Raw genomic sequence first — 19,676 nt, 5'->3', positions numbered from 1 at the left:
CTGCAGGAACGGCCCTTGCTACCACAGGACTGGTTCAGGCAGGGAAGAGGATGCTAAACTCATCTCCTTGTTCCCTTGAATTTCAAGGACTCTTGCAAATACCAGAGCATGGAAGTTTTGTGAACACAAATCACATGAGCACACTGAGAAACTCTGTCAGCAGTTTCATGCTAAAGCACTGGGTCCCCTCTGCAGTGGGCATTTCCATTCAACCTCCCCCTCTCTTCACTGCTAACAGTCAACTGGGCTCTCTGTTTAACTCGAGCTCGTGTAAGAAACAGCGAGAGGGTTGATTCCAGCATTCTCCTTCTTGTCCCACCACGCACAAGCTGTTGCTACTTATTAAACATCTTAAAATCCCTGCTGCCAAAGCCCCCAGGAGACATTTCTCTGCCATAGTCATAAACGACTTTGCCAGCATGCTACTCAAAACTGCATTTCCCAGCCAATAAATACAAGCTCCAGAATGAGGAAAAGCAGGGTTTGGCTCGCTCTAATTTTCAGTGGTATGTCACTGGGATACTCTAACTACTTTTAAATTCAAATCAGCTTCCTAAAAATTAACTGCTTTTATCAGATACAGCACAGTGGACTGTTAAACACGTAGCCTCATGTACTGAAACACTATACATTTAATGAAGTTATGCCATTAGCAAATGTACAACATGGGTGCATTAAATCCACCTATAGAACAGCTCTATGTATGAGAGAGAGGATTGATTTTAGCTTTTCTCAATAGAGCAGGAGTCCCTTTCTTGGCTTTTGCTAGGTTTTTTTAACTAAACCCAGGATTTGCGCACAAAAAAACCCCCAAAAAGTATCTACTCTCATAACGAAAAAAAGACTGATTTTTTTTCCTTTCTTTATTCCAGTTCAGGAAGGAAGAGGATAATCTTGCAAGTTAATATAATCAGCTCCTTTGCCTCTAGAATCTACTTCTGCTCAGCAGGAGCCCCCCCAAAAAAACCCACTTTATGTCCCAAGTGAAACGTGAAAACTACTTTGTAAGGTCTCTTTTGAGGCACATGATTCGGACGGTCGTTTTCGGAGTATCGGAGTCAGCGTTGTCTTCCGTCTCCTTTCTTTCCAGGCAGAGCTCTCCAGCACGCCGCGGGCTCCCCGTGTTTCGGGTGGAAGGCTGTCTGCCCCTGCCCCAACTCAGAAAGGGTTAGGATGACACAAGTTAGCACAGACACCCATTTCGCACTTCACACCTAAAGGACGGACGTTGAGGACTCCCCACTTCAAATTCCTCACATGGCGGGGGGAAACTAAAAAACCCAACAAAAATAAGGACAAGAGACAGTAAATTTCACTGTGACCACACTACGGCAAAATATACCTTCTGTTCATTGCAAAGAAACGTGTGAAGGCCAAATTAAAGAGAGGGGAAAAAAAGGGTATGTTGCATGAGTTACAGTGCAACCGTGTTATTCCTTCTCTTCCTATTCTCCTTCCCCCCCTCCCGCCTTGTTCAGTTTAGAAAAAGGATTGAGTACAACACAGTCAGGTTAAGTGGCCACAAAAGAGTAGCTGTCTTTGGCAAGAAGTCACCGCATCGCCCCTCTCTGTCACCTTCTGCCCATTTCGCTCTGTCTCATGAAGTGGATGTTGTTGGCGCTGTCTGAGAGTTCAGGGTACTGCTCCACTGAGATCACAAAATAGCCATCGTAGCCCTGTACCCGGCCCGTGTTTAGCACTTGTTGCTTCTCCCCTTCTGTCCATGAGCGAACACCCTCCTCCCCATCCCGCAATCTCTGCTGTTCCCGGGACCAAGCTTGGGCGACAGCGCGCTGTCGGGCCAGCTCCAGGACGCGGGTCTTCTCCTCGTCCAAGGTGGTCCCGTAGCGAGTGTTTAGACACAGCGCGCCGTACTGGAGCTGGATGTCCGTGTAACGTCTAGTCCTTCCACTTAGCACTGTGTTGATCTGGGACACCGTCACGTTCACGCCGTTCTCCAGGGTCCTCCGCCCGCCGCTGAGGCCCAAGATGGACAGGTCACCCTCCGATGGCCCTTGCTTAATGAAATAGTGTGTGTCCACCCCGTCGATGGTGAAGTGTAAGTTCTCCAGGTAATGGGCGTTGTTCAGGATGGCCGCGATCCTCCGCCCATCCTCGTTGGCCACACTGATGATGTCGGTGGCCACGCGCCCGTCCTTCATGGCGAACTTGACTCCTTTGCCGAAGATAGAGCCTCCAGAGGCAAAGTTCTTGTTCTTCTTGACCTGCCGGCACCCGGCGATGCTGGAGCTGTAGATCTGCTCGAAGCGCTCAAGAGTGACAAAGGCCTTCAGCTGCTTCTGCACTTCACACTGGACCCCCAAAATTGACTGAGCAGGGACAGAAAGAAGAGAAAGATGTGTTAGAAACAGAAGCCTGACATGTCTAATAATGACTCAAAGGCATTATTAGCATGCTGAAGACCAGCAGAACATCTTGGTAACATCTAATGAGAAGCTCAGTTTTTTTCCTTTATCACAGTTTTTCAGGTGTTTAATTCTTTTTAATTGAAGAGACATTTCATCAGGGACTTTTCATCAGGGACTGCAGTGATAGGACAAGGGGGTTTAAACTTAAACAGAGGAAGTTCAGGTTAGATATCAGGAAGAAGTTCTTCCCTTTGAGGGTGCTGAGGCACTGGAACAGGTTGTCCAGGGAAGTGGTAAATGCTCCACCCCTGGCAGTGTTCAAGGTTGGACAGAGCCTTGGGCAACATGGTCTACTGTGAGGTGTCCCTGCCTGTGGCAGGAAGGTTGGAACTAGATGATCTTAAGGTCCTTTCCAACCCAAACCATTCTATGATTCTATGATTATTGCCCCTAAAACTCATTGTTTCAATAAACTGAACTGTATTTAATCTCACAGTCCGAAGGATGTAGAGGTGGAAAAGGATTTTTGCCTCAGTGGTATGAGGGTTACCATTTGAACATGCAGTTATGTTGTGCTTCAGTGTTCTTCACCTGCGTATAAGAAATCATTCCTCCTGTGGCCATGGTGCTTTATAACAGACTTTCAGGTTTTCTGTGAAAAAGTCTGTAAGTATTTGTAAAGTTTCTCTCTATTTTCACTTCACTTTGTAACTCCTTGTGCTACCTTCCAAAGCCCTGCATCACAGGTGTGACCCTCAGAGTCACCATAAACCTTCTAGATCCTGTTTCGACCTGGCCAAAGTAGGTGGTTCAAAACGCAAGGAAGGCCCTAAATCCAAGCCTTTTTTCCTGCAAACAATGCACCAGGGTGCCTGAGCTAAGTCTAGCCATACCTGATGCTTGAGTTTTGACTTACTGACACTGAAGCAAAACTGCTGAGAGACAACAGCGTGGATCATTTGCAGTCAGGTACAATACAAAGTCACTTTTGCTGTTAGTGTATAATGGAGCCAGCACACAGCCAGTCAGCAGCTCATCATTACTGCAGAATGTCTTTGGAAATGCTCTCATCAATTCATGGCAGCACAAGCTTCTTACAGACCCCTCTCCATGAACAATCATTTGCTCAAATTCCACAAAAGCAAGAGGATGCTATGACAAAACTCTGCTGGCGCTGCCAATGGCTCAGTTTCATAATGGAATCATACCTGGGATTAAAAACAGGCTAAAAATAGAAGTTTGCTGCACTCCCAATTATTTTGAGGAAATTTAAGATGCCTTAAACCATCCACAAGCTAAAGACTCAGATGAGAAGATTGCACCAGGGCAGGTTTAGCTGGAGCTGAGGAACAATTCCTTGCCCAGAGGGTGCTCAGGCATTGGAACAGGCTGCCCAGGGCAGGGCTGGAGTCACCGTCCCTGCAAGTGTCCACAGCCCGTGGAGCCGAGGCCTCAGTGCCAGGGGTTAGTGGTGGCCTTGGCTTAATGGTAGTCCTGAGATAACAGTTAGACTTGACCATCTTAAAGGTCTTTTCCAACCTGGTTAATTCTGTGATTCTATGACTCTAAGACAATTCAGATGATGCAAGCATTTCAGCATGGTCCTCTCAACTACGACTTGTAGCATGGCAAGTGAAAGGAAATAAACCCTCATTTCCACAGTGGCCATTTCCAGGGAAAGGTCTCAAAGCATTAAATAAATAGAGGATTTAGCACTGCAACTCACTCAGAGGTTTGCCATTGGGTTTGCTATGGATTCAGGGTGGATGGCAGCCTGGTTGGTACATGCTTTGACACTACAGGTATCACTGCCAGCAGCTGTGCCATGATCTACCTTCCTTAAGCTCCATAACTGGGACCTTCTGGCCAGAGATAATTTTCAATTTTCCATGTTATGGTCAATATTCTTTTCTTTTATTTTCTTTTCTTTTTTTTTGTTTTCTTTTCTTTCTCTTTTCTTTTCTTTTCTCTTTTCTTTTCTTTTCTTTCCTTTTCCCTTTCCTTTTCCCTTTCCTTTCCTTTCCTTTCCTTTCCTTTCCTTTCCTTTCCTTTCCTTTCCTTTCCTTTCCTTTCCTTTCCTTTCCTTTCCTTTCCTTTCCTTTCCTTTCCTTTCCTTTCCTTTCCTTTCCTTTCCTTTCCTTTCCTTTCCTTTCCTTTCCTTTCCTTTCCTTTCCTTTCCTTTCCTTTCCTTTCCTTTCCTTTCCTTTCCTTTCCTTTCCTTTCCTTTCCTTTCCTTTCCTTTCCTTTCCTTTCCTTTCCTTTCCTTTCCTTTCCTTTCCTTTCCTTTCCTTTCCTTTCCTTTCCTTTCCTTTCCTTTCCTTTCCTTTCCTTTCCTTTCCTTTCCTTTCCTTTCCTTTCCTTTCCTTTCCTTTCCTTTCCTTTCCTTTCCTTTCCTTTCCTTTCCTTTCCTTTCCTTTCCTTTCCTTTCCTTTCCTTTCCTTTCCTTTCCTTTCCTTTCCTTTCCTTTCCTTTCCTTTCCTTTCCTTTCCTTTCCTTTCCTTTCCTTTCCTTTCCTTTCCTTTCCTTTCCTTTCCTTTCCTTTCCTTTCCTTTCCTTTCCCTCTTTCCTTTCCTCTTTCCGTTCCTTTCATTTTCTTACAGTCTATGACCCAATGATAGACTACTGGACTTTCCCTTGGCCTAGTTGCATACTGCCTTTGTGATACTATATGAACTCATACAATTTCCACTGTTCTACTGTTCATCTGGATGCCATTGAGAAAGAAAATAAACAGCACCCACCCTGCTACTGGCAGGACTTGGATGTTTAAGGGATTACACATGATCTAACAGCAATGACTGTTAGATCATCTGTCTCAGACACTGTCATCTCCTGCCTCAGGACACCCACATAGGATACTAGGCTAACTGCCTTGTTGATATCCTTTTGGTCTACATCCAGGATGTCTCCTCCTCTGGACTGGGAAAGCATTTCTCATGTTGCATGCACAACTGTAGAACTGCCACTGGCACTTGCTGGTGGCTAAAAACAGTGGCTAACCAAAGCCACAGAACTGAGAATCTCTTGACCTCCAGGTATGTACCTGCTTAGGGACACAGGAGGTGGGAGGTTTGTGAAGCTGGGGGCTTGAATCACCTTAGCTGGCATAGAAACTGAGCAGTTACCTGTCAATCTGTGACTGGTGGACAGCCCTTCAAGTGAGCACCACTGCCTGTATGAACTAGATGTTGGCAGACGACACATCTAGCGCACACGGAGGCACCTACATCTACATGTCCAAGTCTTGAATTCACTCTTTGCTCCTAGAAGCTGATAATCTGAAACGTCATTTGGGCTCCACTGACAAGTCACCTAAACGGGTGGTGCTGAACATCATTTTTGACACTCTGGGGAGCCCTGCTGGGGCTCAGCCAGTTGTTGCTCTAGAAGGGTGGAGGTAATCTATGCTCTAGACATGATGAAACTCTGTGGTGTTCAAGGTCAGGCTGGATGGGGCTTTGAGCAACTTGGTCTAGTGAAAGGTGTCCCTGTCCATGGGGGTTGGAAACAGATGATCTTTAAGGTCCTTTCCAACACAAACCATTCTATGATTCTATGATCTCAAATGGCATCAGCAACCGAGTTCATGGTAGATCTCTGCTGGCTATAATGGGAGCTAGGAACCAAGTTCACAGGCAGAGACCTAAATTTAGGTGTCTTAATCAAGAACAAAATCACACCCAAAGCGTTTTCCACTGAGGATTGGTTAAAGACCTTCTGGGCTGTCCCCATCTTTGTCATATTGGGAAGTAGGAGATCAGACACATGCAAAGCTGTAATGCTGAACATCATCATCACTTTACTATTACAGTAACTAAACACATCCCTATTATCTTGAAAATGAGCCCAGGATGACTTTGAAATTACTTTTTGAGTGCATTTCTTTGATAAAAATGTGTATCTGGGAACAGCAGCTTTTTAAAGGAAAAGAAAAGACATCCAACTGAAACAATAAACCCAACAAATCCAGGCACACCAGCGTAAAGATAGCTTGTGTTCTCTGCTCTGAATATGAAGGGGGTGGAAGCAAACAGATTATATGCAGTTAAAGAGGCAGTGTGTTCCTGACTTTGAAATTACCATTTCTGTTTCATTTTAGAACTCATTTTAATGAACTGGCAAGGAAAAGGAACAGAAAATGCTGCAATGGCATGTGGTATTCTCTAAAATAATGCTGCTGCTTTTAGCAAGGTATCTATAAAACCGGTTTTAGGGGAGGAAGCAGGGAACTCACAGTAATTTCAATATTTGCTGCTAGATGTGAGTGACAAATATGCTGGGTTTGTTTTTCCTCACAGCCTTTTTTTAATCAGATGTCCTTAGGTGACATTTCACTTTATCTACTAACAACCCATTGGAGAGAAGAGAATGACCTTCATGATTTGTTCGCTGCTGCACAGAGCTCAAGAGAACAGCACATTACAGAGATCTCCAAATAGCCTCTTGCATTTTGCCAGCACCTCTTGAGGATTCGAAATACCATAGCCAGATAGCATCATCTGTTGTTTTTAAATACTGCCTTCCAGTGTGAGACTGAAAACTTTAATTTCCCATCAAGGATCCAAGATGTGAAATAAGTGAACATGTTTCCAAGTTTCTTTATATCCTTGTGCTGTTATACACAGATAGGTGTTTCTCTTGCCACCATATGGCTTACAACACAGAAAGCCACTTCTTTAAACGGCTTGAAAGTTATGATTTCTCTGAAATAAACTCCTTCCCATTTACCCTCTCCCTTTCTGTTAACAAAACCACCCTTTGGAAATCAGCCCCTTCCCTTCATTTCACCTGGCCACCACCTGAAGAGAGTGAAGGTTGGACTTGGTGATCTTAAAGATATCTTCCAACCTAGTTGATTCTATGACTCTGTGATGAGTCCCCATTCAGACGGCAATCAACCACAGCAGCCTATCATGCACCCATCCATCAGCATGGCTGTACTTCATGCTAAGGGGCAATAGGCCTGCTTAGGAACCTGCCAACCACAAAGTGGGACAATGGAGGTGGGCAACTGGCCAGAAAGGCCAGTGCTGTAGATGCAGTTTGATTAGCAATGAGTGAAACACTCCTGGGCTTAGAGGACAGGTCTCTCCTCCACCCCTCCAGTGTACACAGCTGCAAGGGGATAATGAGGTTGAGCTCATCAAGCAGGTTTCCATCTGTGGGGAAATAAGAGGATTTGCCTTCTTTTCTTGCTCATTTATTTTCATTAAGCTTCAAGAGTTTAATGTCTTTGAGACTTCAACTCCCATCCCTGCATTAGATCCAGTAAAAACTGGCCACTACTTCTGCAGAACATAACTAGGGCCTGATGGACCGAGGTGCAGACACTGTGATGGCCCAAGCCCAGGACAAAGCACCCTCAGCATCAGGATGCCCTCCCTGAATGATGAACACTGGCAGAGCCAATCGCTCAAACACAGTGTCCTTGGGAGAAGCTGTGCCAGAAAGCACAGCCCTGCAGCTCAGTCCCTGGCTGAGCATCCCAGCACTTCAAAATGCTGTTCCATAAGGGATACTAAAAGCTGCTCCTCTAGCACAGCTTGGAATGAGCACTGCAGAAAACAGGAGCCTTCCTGGAGGCACAGTGCTCATGGGATGGAGAGAAGGGTAGTTAATAGTACGATGCAGTTAACAATATAATCTCAGACTCCGAAACACTCCTCCCTGCAAATAGAGTTGTTCTGGCTCAAGCAATTACCTGACAGTTCAAGAAGACAAAAGAGAAGGGGGAAAAAAAAAGAGGGAAAAAGAAGAAGAGAAATTGGATTCAGGTACATCAGCTCCACAATATGCCAGAGGTCACCCAGAGTCCCCTGGTGCCAATAACACTGAACTTGTTCAACAAACAATTTAGTGACAGCCTCATGGTCACAGAGAAGAGGGCAGGGGGAAAGTGCTGCACAACGGAGTATTGGATTTTAAATGTCACTGCAGAGCTGCAGGGGGTTAGTGCAAGGTTTATGACACGCTGCCTCTTTCTGAGCTGGTGGATGCTCAAAGTCAGAATTATCTCTCCCATCTTCCAGCCCTGGAAGGCAAGCACCAACAATGTTTTGGAAGGAGATGCTAGGGCCCTCTGGCTATGCACTCTGAAGAGAAACACAGCAGCCATTTATGTGAAGTTAGTTGCTTTGCTGTCGTGGTCCTGTCATTCATTCCTCTCTGATGAAAGAACTGACTCAATCTGTTGGGCCACAGCTTTGATCAGCGAAGCCAGTGGAGTAGTTCAAATTTAGTATGGTCTATCTGGGTATATGACCCAGAGAAACCAGGTATTGGAAGATATGGAGATGAGAAAGCTGTGGTACATCATCCAGTGAATATCCCTGATTGCAAGCAGGATGGGCATTGTCCAGTGCCTTGTCCAGGCTACTTTTAAATGACAAAAGATCTGGAGCTTACTCCATATGCTCTAAAAGATCATTTCACAGTTTGCTTAGTCTAAAAATAATGTTTAATAAAATATCGTTAATATTTATAAAAATATTATTAATATTATCAAAAATATTTCCTGTGCTTCCATTTACCTTTGTTTAATTCTGTCATTTGCTATGTGAAATTTTCCAAACTTGCTATTTTCTTTCACATGCTTTGTCAATAAATACAAAGAGAACCAGCAGAAAGGAGGTCTGGATTGTGCCACATGTACATGGGAGCATGTATATATAGCTGGAAGGGTTGGGACTGAACAGAACTTCCTGTGAAACATCAGTGTTGGTTGCACACACAGGCTCAGGATAAAACAGATCAAGTTTTCAGGTATCATCTTGTGAATGGAATTATTGTATGCAAATATATGCTACACTATGCTGGGTGTGACAGAAAGGAAGAGGATCCTCCTCTATCACATTTGAGAGCCACTTGCTATCACAGCATGATCCTGCAAGTGTAGACTACAATAAAAATGCTCATGTTTTGTTGCTGTCATAGCACAGGCGAAGGATACAAAACAGCCTGCAATGGTTAAATTCCACTTTCAACACTTGACTGTAAAAGCGACTCATCTGGAAGCCCCATGGCTGCATACAGCCCTCTTTTAGCAAGCAGGTCCCTGCATGGTCCTCACTGCAGCTTTTTGTTTTAAAAACCTGAAAGGGACATGGAGATTTCCTTTCTTTCTCATTGCTCATTCAGGCAGATTCATCTAAAATGGGTGGATGGAAGAGGGGGGGATCCTTGGTTTTATTTCCAGCTCAGCTGCCTGCACGAGCAAGTGTCAGTCTTCATCTCAAGCTGTCAAGTTACTTGGCTATTCAATAACTCTAATAATAATAATAATAATAATAAACTAATGATAGAATAATGATATAATAATAATGATAACACCAATAATAACAATTTCTATTGCAGCTCTGTGAGAGTTATTATCTACTGCACATAACGATTCAGAGACAATCTTTTGTGCGGTCCCTGAACGAGCTTTCCCTGTTTGCTTTCTCCTGTACAGCTCTGCCTGGGGAGCCTGTGCCACATCAGAGAGGAGGAAAAATCCTCAGGCTATTTCTCATTACAGAAATAATATCTATTAGCATTTTATTGTTTAATCCAAGGAAGCGAGAAACAAAAGAGGAGTCTCTGAGCTCCAAAACACAACCGAATTCTTGCGGCGTAATGGTTTTCAAGCATCAACTCAGCCATTGCGGCAAAAGGCACAGTTCTTTTTGTCCCCCTCTATTATAAAGTGATAAGACTTAATATAAATCTCTTGTTGAAGTTGAAGCTGGTGCATTCTAGCTTGTCCTCACCATAGCTATGAGGCTGAGCACCAAGGATGGGCTGACACACGACTATTCTATTAATGCACAGTATCTTGTTCATACCTCTGAGTGGTACCTTTTGTGGTTCGGGAAATATGACACAGTATTTTACCCTCCTGGTTTAATCCATGTTCAGGACCTCAAGTATCTGTTGCAGGACAGTGAGATTTCAGTGAACTCATAGATGAAGAGGTTGAGAGGGTAGCTGGAATCAATTCCACTTCCTACTGTTAACATTTTATTGTGTAATAGGTTAAATGTTATATCCTGGTCTCCCCAAGCATGTTGGTGCCTCGCTGCTCTCGTGATGTTTGAATACACAGCAAGCAGGAATTCAGCCCAAAGAAGATCCAGACTAAACAGATGAGAGCAACCCCAGTACAAAACCAGGCTAGGAGACAAAAGAGTATCCTGAGCAGTAAATTACTTTTGGAAGGTCATACAACCGATAAGCATAGGGCTGGGAGTAACCCAGGGCTCTCAGATCCTGACCCAGTGTGCAAACCTTTAACAGTGCTGCCTCCATCTTTCAGCTGAATAATTCCCAACAGGAAGAGAACGGGAAATGATTGGGCTGTAAAAGCTTTTATTCCTGCCAATTTCATCACTGAATTTTGTGCAAGCCTCTACCAAAATGGCTTGTGATGCAGGCCTGTTCTTAAAAGTAGGACACGATGACTTGGGATTAAACCCCATCAGGTAAAATGAAAGTTAACTCTCATCTAAAACTTCCTTCTGGTGAGACCCACTGCAATGCAGAACAGTTTCCTAGGAAAGTAGTGGGACTTCTTAAGACATTTTAAACCAGACTGAAAAAATTCCTAGCAAAAAAAAAAAAAAATCCATAGAAATGGATTCTGTATCAAGATTTGCTTTTTTAAACTTCCAAGCATCCTTGGTGCAAAGGCATTTGAACTGAGCCTGCAATATGTGATAACAGGGCCTCTTGTGGGAGAAAGAAACAGGAACACACCATTTCATTGAGCAATCACCAGAAAATATCACAGGAAAAAGCACCATGGCAGTAAGGACCATAAAATGTGATTATTTAGTCAGATTTCATTGCTGTAATGGGGACTGAGTCGCTCTTAATCTCCCAGTTTATCTGGGAGAACATGCTGATAGAGGGTTTTTAATGAAGAATGAGACTGGATAGTTTGCTAAGGGGGTGAAATACAGTATGGAGTTGCATGGATCACCTTGCTATTGTCCCATTCCTGGGTTTTCATCTGGGTGTGGATTAGCTCATAGGACGGCTCCATCGCATCCATGTCTGGCTTGGGGTAGCCGGGGATGACGTTGTGCAGCTGGAACCCGAAGGTGAGCAGCCAACTGTTGACATCTGGAAGGGAAGAGAAATAAATAGATTATCTGATCTCTCCAGCACGATTGCCCAGGAGAAGGCACAGAGGAGGATCCTGTGGTGCCCGGCACTGTAGTAGTCTGGCCAAAATGATGAGCATCTACTTTGTGTGAAGAACGCAGATCTTAATGGTCCTTGAAAGGACCATTGTGTCAAAGCTGAGCTTTCCACCCCCAACCACAGTCCAATTCTGCATTTCCAGCTCTGAAACAGAACTGTTGGCAGTGACCACATGACCAAAATCCAAGTCAGTGCCACATCTACCCTTCATCATCAGGAACCTGGCACTGCTCTAGGGTACGCAGGCGAAGCACAGGAACAACAACACACTCATGGAGGCTGAGATGCTCCAGCTGAATGGGAAGTGTTGTTCAGTCCTACAGTAATCTCAGCCACAATAGTTCTCTTCCTGAGGACTCTCAAAGGGCCTGCAGGCTGAAGACTAAATATAGAGATATGTGAGCCAGAACACCAGGACATCCAGAAGAAACATCACAGTCATTTAGCAGTCGTTCATGGACATTTCCTCTGCTTTTTCCATGGCATTTCCACCTCAGTACTGAATTTCTTGGCATTTTTAATAAGTAAGTGTAGTTTGAATATTAAAGCAATGTACAGTCACATGCCATCTTTTATACTGACATTTAAAATTAGCCTCCACACTACCTGCAAGGTACATTATAGTGAAAATCAGTGTATATGCCCCATCCCTGGCAGTGTTCAAGGCCAGGTTGGACACAGGGGCTTGGAGCAACCTGCTCTAGTGGAAGGTGTCCCTGCCCCTGCCAGGGGGTTGGAACTGAATGAGCTTTAAGGTCCCTTCCAACCCAAACCAGTAAAAGTTTAACTAATATCTGCTCCATGGGGTCTTAAGCATTTGGATGTAACTAGGATTATGTTGGTGATCACTCTGCTTGAAGCTGGACAAGCAAGAGGCTTGATTTTCATTTTGCTAAACTCAATAAACATTGTTGAAACAAGGTGAAAAAGGGATCAATTTAAATAACAAAATACGCATCTTTGAGTATTTCTTCTCTATTCCCTATGAGCCTAAATGAGTGTTTTGAAGAGCTGGTCAAGAAAGAACATTATGGATGCGAGTGGCAAATAAGGCACTTCCAGATGACTGGAGAACCAGGAGCCAAACAAACACATTATCTGTTGCTTGTTTTCTTACAGGCCAAAACGTTGCCATTGGGCAGATGTCCAAGAAGCCTTTGTGACAATCCATGAGGAGAAGGAGGATTTCTGTAATAAAAACACTTCTGTTCACTAAATGTACAGATTGTTTTTGGAGTGTCTTTGAAACAGAGAGGTTGGGGGGGAGGGAAAGAAATTAAAAGGCTCATTTGATTATTTTTCCTTGCTTACTGCTAAGCCAGCCTGCTTCCAAATCCTTCTCATCTGAAATAGAATCATAGAATCACAGAATGGTTTGGGTTGGAAAGGACCTTAAGATCATCCAGTTCCAACCCCCTGCCATGGGCAGGGATGCCTCACACTAGACCATGTCACCCCAGGCTCTGTCCAACCTGGCCTTGAACACTGCCAAGCATGGAGCATTTACCAGTTCTTTGGGCAACCTGTGGCAGTGCCGCACCACACTCACAGTAAAGAACTTCTTCCTTAAATGAAGACCTTTGATGTACATATTGTAGATATGGTGGTCAGGAGAACAAAGTAAACCAGTGAAGGCTGGCATTGGTGCAGCAACCATATCCCAAGCACTTCACAACTGTTAAAAGGAACACAGAGCAGGGATGCTGAACAGCCAAAACCCATGTAACGTGTCTGAAAGATTCAAGAGAGGCTTTTTTTGTGATACTAAACTGACTTCCAAAACATTTGCAAACAAGAGTTTGTTCTTTTTGGGAAGAGGTGTTGGACTATCCAGAACACACACAGAAAAAGAAGCAACCCCAAAACATGGGAGGAAGGTGTGGAGCTGAGAAACCAGAGGGAAAATTATTAATTTGCCAAGAGGCAGTGACAAGTTTTTTGACAGAAAAGTGCATTTCACATCACAGAGGGTTTTGTTTTTTTTCAGCTACAGTAACCCTGCCAACACATTTCACAGTAAATTCATTTGAGGGCAAAGAAAAAGAGTGCTTAATGCAGACACATGTAATGGAAATGTCAGTTCAATCCATCAGGATTGCTGAAGCTGGCAGCAAAGCTCTGTGCCATGAAGTGCACAATCACTAAAATACTCATGTTTAACAATGGGCCTCTCAAAACATAAATACCTGCTTCTCTGCTCTCCCCTCTACATGTGCCTCCAATTTGTACCTATGAGCTCAGAAACCTCATCACTGGAGACCAAAGCATGTGTTGTTCACCTTTGTCCTGGGCGCCAAGCTCCCATAAGGACCAGGATGGGGATAGAAGGAGAAAAAGTGGTTCCCTGTGCCCAAATCTGGGCAGATTTGGTTGTGATGACAAGGACACTTTCATTGTGGGTCCTGCCCATGAGGTGTCTGAAAGCTTTAGCAAGAAGAAATGACAGAGCAGCAGCTTTGCATTATAGCACTCATCCCATCTGGTTACCTGTTTCTATCATGCACTGGGAGAGGACTTAAAAAATGTGTAGTCTTGAAAGACTAAAAATAGAACTTTTAAGACCATGGAAAAAGTTATTAAGTGCATATAAAATACTAAAGTATTGGATTTAAACATCTCCATTTTATCATCAGAGCTGGATGGGAAGCTGTTCACCTGCACCAAGACAGGGCTGTCTTACCTTGAGCAGGAAAACAAAACTCTGTTAATATGTCCTGAAGGAACTGTTAAAAACTAGGTCTGGTGTCCTCAACATAATAAGGACATGGAGCTGTTGGAGCAAGTCCAGAGGAGGCCACGAGGATGATCAGGGACTGCAGCACCTCCCGTATGGAGACAGGCTGAGAACATTGGGGCTGTTGAGCCTGGAGAAGAGAAGCTGTGTGGAGACCTCAGAGCAGCTTCAGTGTCTGAAGGGGGCTACAAGGATGCTGCAGAGGGACTCTTCATCAGGGACTGGAGTGATAGGACAAGGGGTGATGGGTTCAAACTGAAACAGGGGAAGTTCAGGTTAGACATAAGGAAGTTCTTTACTGTGAGGGTGCTGAGGCACTGGAAGAAGTTGCCCAAAAAAGTGGTGAATGCTCCATCCCTGGCAGTGTTCAAGGCCAGGCTGGACAGAGCCTTGGGTCACAAGGTCTAGTGTGAGGAGTCTCTGCCCATGGCAGGGGTTTGGAACTAGATGATCTTAATGTCCTTTCCAACCCAAACCATTCTGTGATTCTGTGATTTTATGATAGATCAGTTTAAGGCAACAACTGCAAATACAAATCTTTCATTTTGGCTTTGACTTCTTAATTTTTCCTTTCCACTTTTCAATCATTAGTTTACACTTAACTTGCAAAGGTTGAAAAACAAGAAGGAAGTTTTCTTCTAGGCTAATTTGGAATTTGTCATTGAGGCAATTTTGAGAGCTGTTTACAACATTTCTGCTGAGAAATCTCTCAAGCTCAACCCTCTCCCATTAACAAATTCAGTTTTGACAAATGAGCATTTTCTGATAGAAGTTATCTCAAAGCATTCCCTGCCAGCCTTAATTATCAGAGAGTGAGGCCATCACACAGGATCTTAGTCTGCATCTTTTGGCATATTTCACTTCCCTCATGGCATCAACTTCTCAGCTCTGGAAAAAACAGCTTTTCATTAAAAAAACCCCAAGACAATCTAATCCTTGTGATTATTGCAGAAGAACCTGGAAGCACAAATCCTAATGGCTGGAAAACCAAGTGGAATAGAACAACCCAGGATTTATTTTCTGTAACTTTTTTTTATTATTAAGCCAATCTCATAACTTAGGGGAACACAAATACTGTTGCATGTGGGAAAGTTGTGACAGATGTAGCCTGGGCAGCATCAAAAGCAGTGAGACCAGCAGGTCGAAGGAGGTGATCCTGCCCCTCTGCTCTGGTGAGACCCCACTTGCAGCACTGGGTGCAGTTCTGGTGTCCTCAGCGTAAGAAGGACATGGAGCTGTTGGAGCAAGTCCAGAGGAGGCCATGAGGATGATCAGGGGCTGGAGCAGCTCCCATATGGAGACAGGCTGAGAAAGTTGGGGCTGTTGAGCCTGGAGAAGAGAAGCTGCATGGAGACCTCAGAGCAGCTTCCAGTGTCTGAAGGGGGCTACAAGGATGCTGGAGAGGGACCTTCATCAGGGACTGGAGTGACAGGACAAGGGGTGATGGGTTCAAACTGAAACAGGGGAAGTTCAGGTTAGATATAAGGAAAAAGCTCTTTACTGTGAGGGTGCTGAGGCCCTGGCATAGGCAGCATATTCAAAGAAGAGCAACATATCTCATGAAGGGTCTGGAGCACAAGTCCTGTGAAGAGTGGCTGAGGGAACTGGGTTATTTAACCTGGAGAAAAGGAGGCTTAGGGGAGACTTTATCACTCTCTGCAACTACCTGAAAGGAGGTTATAGTGAGGTGGGGGTTGGTCTCTTCTCCCAGGTAACGGGCAGCAAGGAAAAAGGAAATGGCCTCAAGCTGCAGCAGGGGACGTTTAGACTGGAGATCAGAAAGAGCTGTCAAGCATAGGAACAGGCTGCTCAGGGAAGGGTTGGAGTCACCATGCCTGGAGGTACTCTAAAGACATGTAGATGTGGCACTGAGGGACGCGGTTTAGTGGTGGCCTTGGCAGTGTTGGGTTAATGGTGGGACTCAATGATTTTAAAGGTCTTTTCCAACCTAAATGATACTAATATTCTAGGATGCTGTGAATACAAGAAGGACATTCAAACTACAGAATAATTTCTGTATAAAACCCCCATACACAAAGCTCATGTTATTGCCATTTAACAAAGTCCTGAGGAAGCAGTTCACAAGTTACGTCAAGCTGTGGGTTAGGTATAGCCTAAAACCTGGCTTTTGAGTCTAACCCACCTGCATTTATTGACTTTTAGTAGAAACTGCTAAAGCTGTGGGGCAGATTAACTTTGATTAACTACATGGTTAGCGTAGGCTGATTGTAATAAAAGGTTTAAGTCGCTGTTGTCATCCTGCTAAAACAAATCTGCATGTCATTTGTTTAGTTACAAATAAATCTCTAGACAAAACTGTGCAAACAGAGCTGCCCCTCTACAAAGAGAAAGGTTATCAGCACATTAATTGGTAGCTAAACTTGGGATATCTGAGGGAATGAAAATCTGGAAGCAAAATAAAGAGAACACCAAATAGAAGAAAAGGAAACAAGTTCGGGAATTACCATCTCCATCTATGTTAATGAATTAAACACGCTCTGGATGTAGGAGTCAACTGGCAAAGAAAAGCTTATGTCCATTATATTAAACATTGGAAAACCTCATGGTGACCAGGATATGAAGAGAAAAGAAACCTGTTGTGCTGGGTTTGGCCAGGATAGAGTTAATTTTCTTCATAGTAGCTGGTATGGAGCTATGTTTTGGGTTTGTGCTGGAACAGTGTTGATCACACAGGGATGTTTTCACTGTTGCCGAGCAGTTCTTACACAGAGTCAAGGCCTTTTTGCTCCTCACACCACCCCACCAGCGAGTGGGCTGGGGTGGGCACAAGGAGTTGCTTATGTGGCTTTTGCTTTACTTATTAAACTGCCTTTATCCCAACCCATGAGTTTTCTCACTTTTACTCTTTCAATTCTCTCCCTCATGCCCCTGAGGGGGTGAGAAGGCAGCAGTATAGGGCTTAGCTGCTGGCTGGGGTTAAATCATGGCAAGCTTTTGAATATGTTAATGCATTTAAATGTCTTACCTGTCATGTAGCATTTGATATCCTGAGAGTTGCTAATGGGATTGTTGTTTTTGAACATATACAGGTTGAAAGGCATTATGTTATTGCTACTCAGATGTTTCCACATATCATGGTCTGGACTTGTCCACCGACCCGCTAGCACATCATAGTCTCTCCGTCCCATGTGGATAAGCTTTGTGAGGGGGTCATACAGTCCTCCATGGTAGCCAATGATGATCTGGAAGTTGGGATTGGTGTCCATATAGATCTCCCCATATGCTGTGTACAGTATCTGCTTAATCATTAAGCCAGTCCCGCTGAAGACAGCCAAAGGAGTGCCAATGTTATCACAAGCTATGTAGAACTCATCACCGCTGCTGAGCTCCATTGCAAAGAGGTGGCCTTGGAGGTCATAGTAGAGGGAGGTGATCTCGGAGCTCGAGTGGTTGTATAAGTGGGTGACCTTGGTTGGGTTGGTCAGGTCTGCATAAAAGAACTGCAGGTGATGGCCATGGCTGGTTTTGCTAGACACTCTCCTTCCCAGGCCATCATAGCGATACTTCACACTCCATCCACTAGCTTTATTGTAGGCTTTGATGAGCAGGCCAGCTGAATTGTACTCAAAAATATCATTGCCCCTTTGCTTCAGGAAGCCATCCTCATCCATTTTGTACTGCACATCCCCCAGTCTAGTAATCCTATCCCTGAGGTCGTACCTGAGCGGTGTAAGCCGGGCACTATTCCCTGGACTCAACAAGTGGAGGTTTCCATTTAGGTCATAGCTGTAACGCCAGAGGGGTTTGTCATTGATAGACACTGTCTGCAACTGGCCATCAGCATCATATTCGTATGAGTACCTAGTTGTGTTGGCATAAGGGCCAACCTTCAGCTCTTTCTTAACCACTCTCCCCATGTTGTCATACTGCACAGTCATCCAGTACATGAGAGACCGGAATATCTCATACTGGACCTCCTTCATCCTGCCATAGGCATCAAAGTGTTTAGTGTGAGTCATGACAGCAGTGGTGATAATCTGGTTGATATCGTAGTAGATGACACCAAATTTACCAAATTGCTCAGTTTTGCCTGACACATCATCATACCTGTAGAGGTCAATGGGTAAAGGTGTCTCATTGATGACTGCTTGCATGCTGGTCACCCGAAAGCTGTTGTCATAGTTGTAGTCAAAGCGTGCATTCACCATGCCTTCCTCAGTGAAGCGGAAGATCTGCCTGTCAATGAGGGGCCCGATCTGCCTGTATCTGATTGTACAGGTGAACCCTTCGTTCTGCAGGTTTATGGTCTTCAGCATGCCAGCAGTTTCATCATAAGTGAAACTGATCTTTGTGGTGTCGTAGAGCATCTCAGCTAACTTGGACAACTTGCCATACTTGTAGATGACCCGTCTGCCTGTGCCCAAGTACAGAGTGTGGAGAAGCTGCTCATCCTCTGTGAAATCCTGAATGACCGAGGCATTGCCTTCTGGTGGCCTGTAGATGTTCCTGTAGTAACCAATGGAACGAATGGTTTCTAAAGTCTGCCGAGCAACGTTGGGCATGGTCACCGATGACAACCGGTCGTTCTTATCAAACTCAAAGATGTACTGTCTCTGGCTGTGAAGGAGCAGCACCATGGACTGGATGGGAAGAAGAAAAACATAGGTTATAATCCTGGTTTTCAGGCAAAATGCTACTAAACTCTCACAAAACATGCAAAATTCTCCAATCCAACGAGCAGGGTGAGTGAGATACACTGCACTCACAGGGTTAAATGGTGAGAGGTGTGCACAGCACATCGAGTGTCCCCAGGTAGGAGTGGGTCATAGGAAGAATGCACTGAGGAAGGTTTAAGTTCAGAATGCTCAGTTGTTTCGATCAATACCCTGTAGCTGGCTGTCTCTACCCAAATTCCTCATGCCAACAGCTTTTACACACTAAATAAATACAACTGGTAGAGCTACTTAAACAATGCCTGAAAAAGTATCCCCTGACACCTTCCAATGCCTAATTAATTCACTGTGTCTCCATATCTTCTATTACTCTCTTACTCCAAACTTCTGCCTGCCTGCTTATTTGTTCTGGGGTTTTTTTTTGCATATAACAAACAATCCACGTGGATTGTACAATAAAAGGAGCAAGTCAATACTTTTTGCTTTTTAAAAGTTATGTTACTGTAGTTTCCTTAAACTGTTGTAGGCATAGGCTTTATGCAAAACTCAGGAATAGAACATTCCAGCCCCAGGTATGCTGCATATGGATCTGTAGAACACTGGGCAGTTTAATGATGAATGGTAATACCTGGAAGGATTTAAGTCCCATGCCAACCTACAGAGTGCAGACTACAGAAAATGCTGCAGTGTGGTACAACAATCTGCTTGAATTCATGCCTCACACTTAATTATGTGTATTAATGTATTAATTACATG

The 19,676-nt window shown here is 44.2% G+C and overlaps 1 protein-coding gene across 1 annotated transcript in view; it reads right to left on the bottom strand.

The window, feature by feature from the left end:
* Nucleotides 1–830: 830 nt before the first annotated feature.
* TENM4 (teneurin transmembrane protein 4) overlaps nucleotides 831–19,676 on the bottom strand; it is a gene marked incomplete at its 5' end in the record, with an annotated part of 47,903 nt that continues 29,057 nt past the window's right edge. The window contains 3 exons of the mRNA XM_010022225.1: nucleotides 831–2,330; nucleotides 11,329–11,471; nucleotides 17,273–18,887. Of these exons, the coding sequence (XP_010020527.1) occupies nucleotides 1,572–2,330; nucleotides 11,329–11,471; nucleotides 17,273–18,887 (2,517 nt within the window). The remainder of the gene's footprint in view (nucleotides 2,331–11,328; nucleotides 11,472–17,272; nucleotides 18,888–19,676) is intronic.

This window comes from Nestor notabilis, unplaced genomic scaffold, assembly GCF_000696875.1.
Source record: "Nestor notabilis isolate BGI_N333 unplaced genomic scaffold, ASM69687v1 scaffold1859, whole genome shotgun sequence".
Classification (NCBI taxonomy): Eukaryota; Metazoa; Chordata; class Aves; order Psittaciformes; family Psittacidae; genus Nestor; species Nestor notabilis.
Note: the sequence above shows the minus strand (reverse complement) of the source record. Positions and strands in the feature narration are given on the sequence as shown.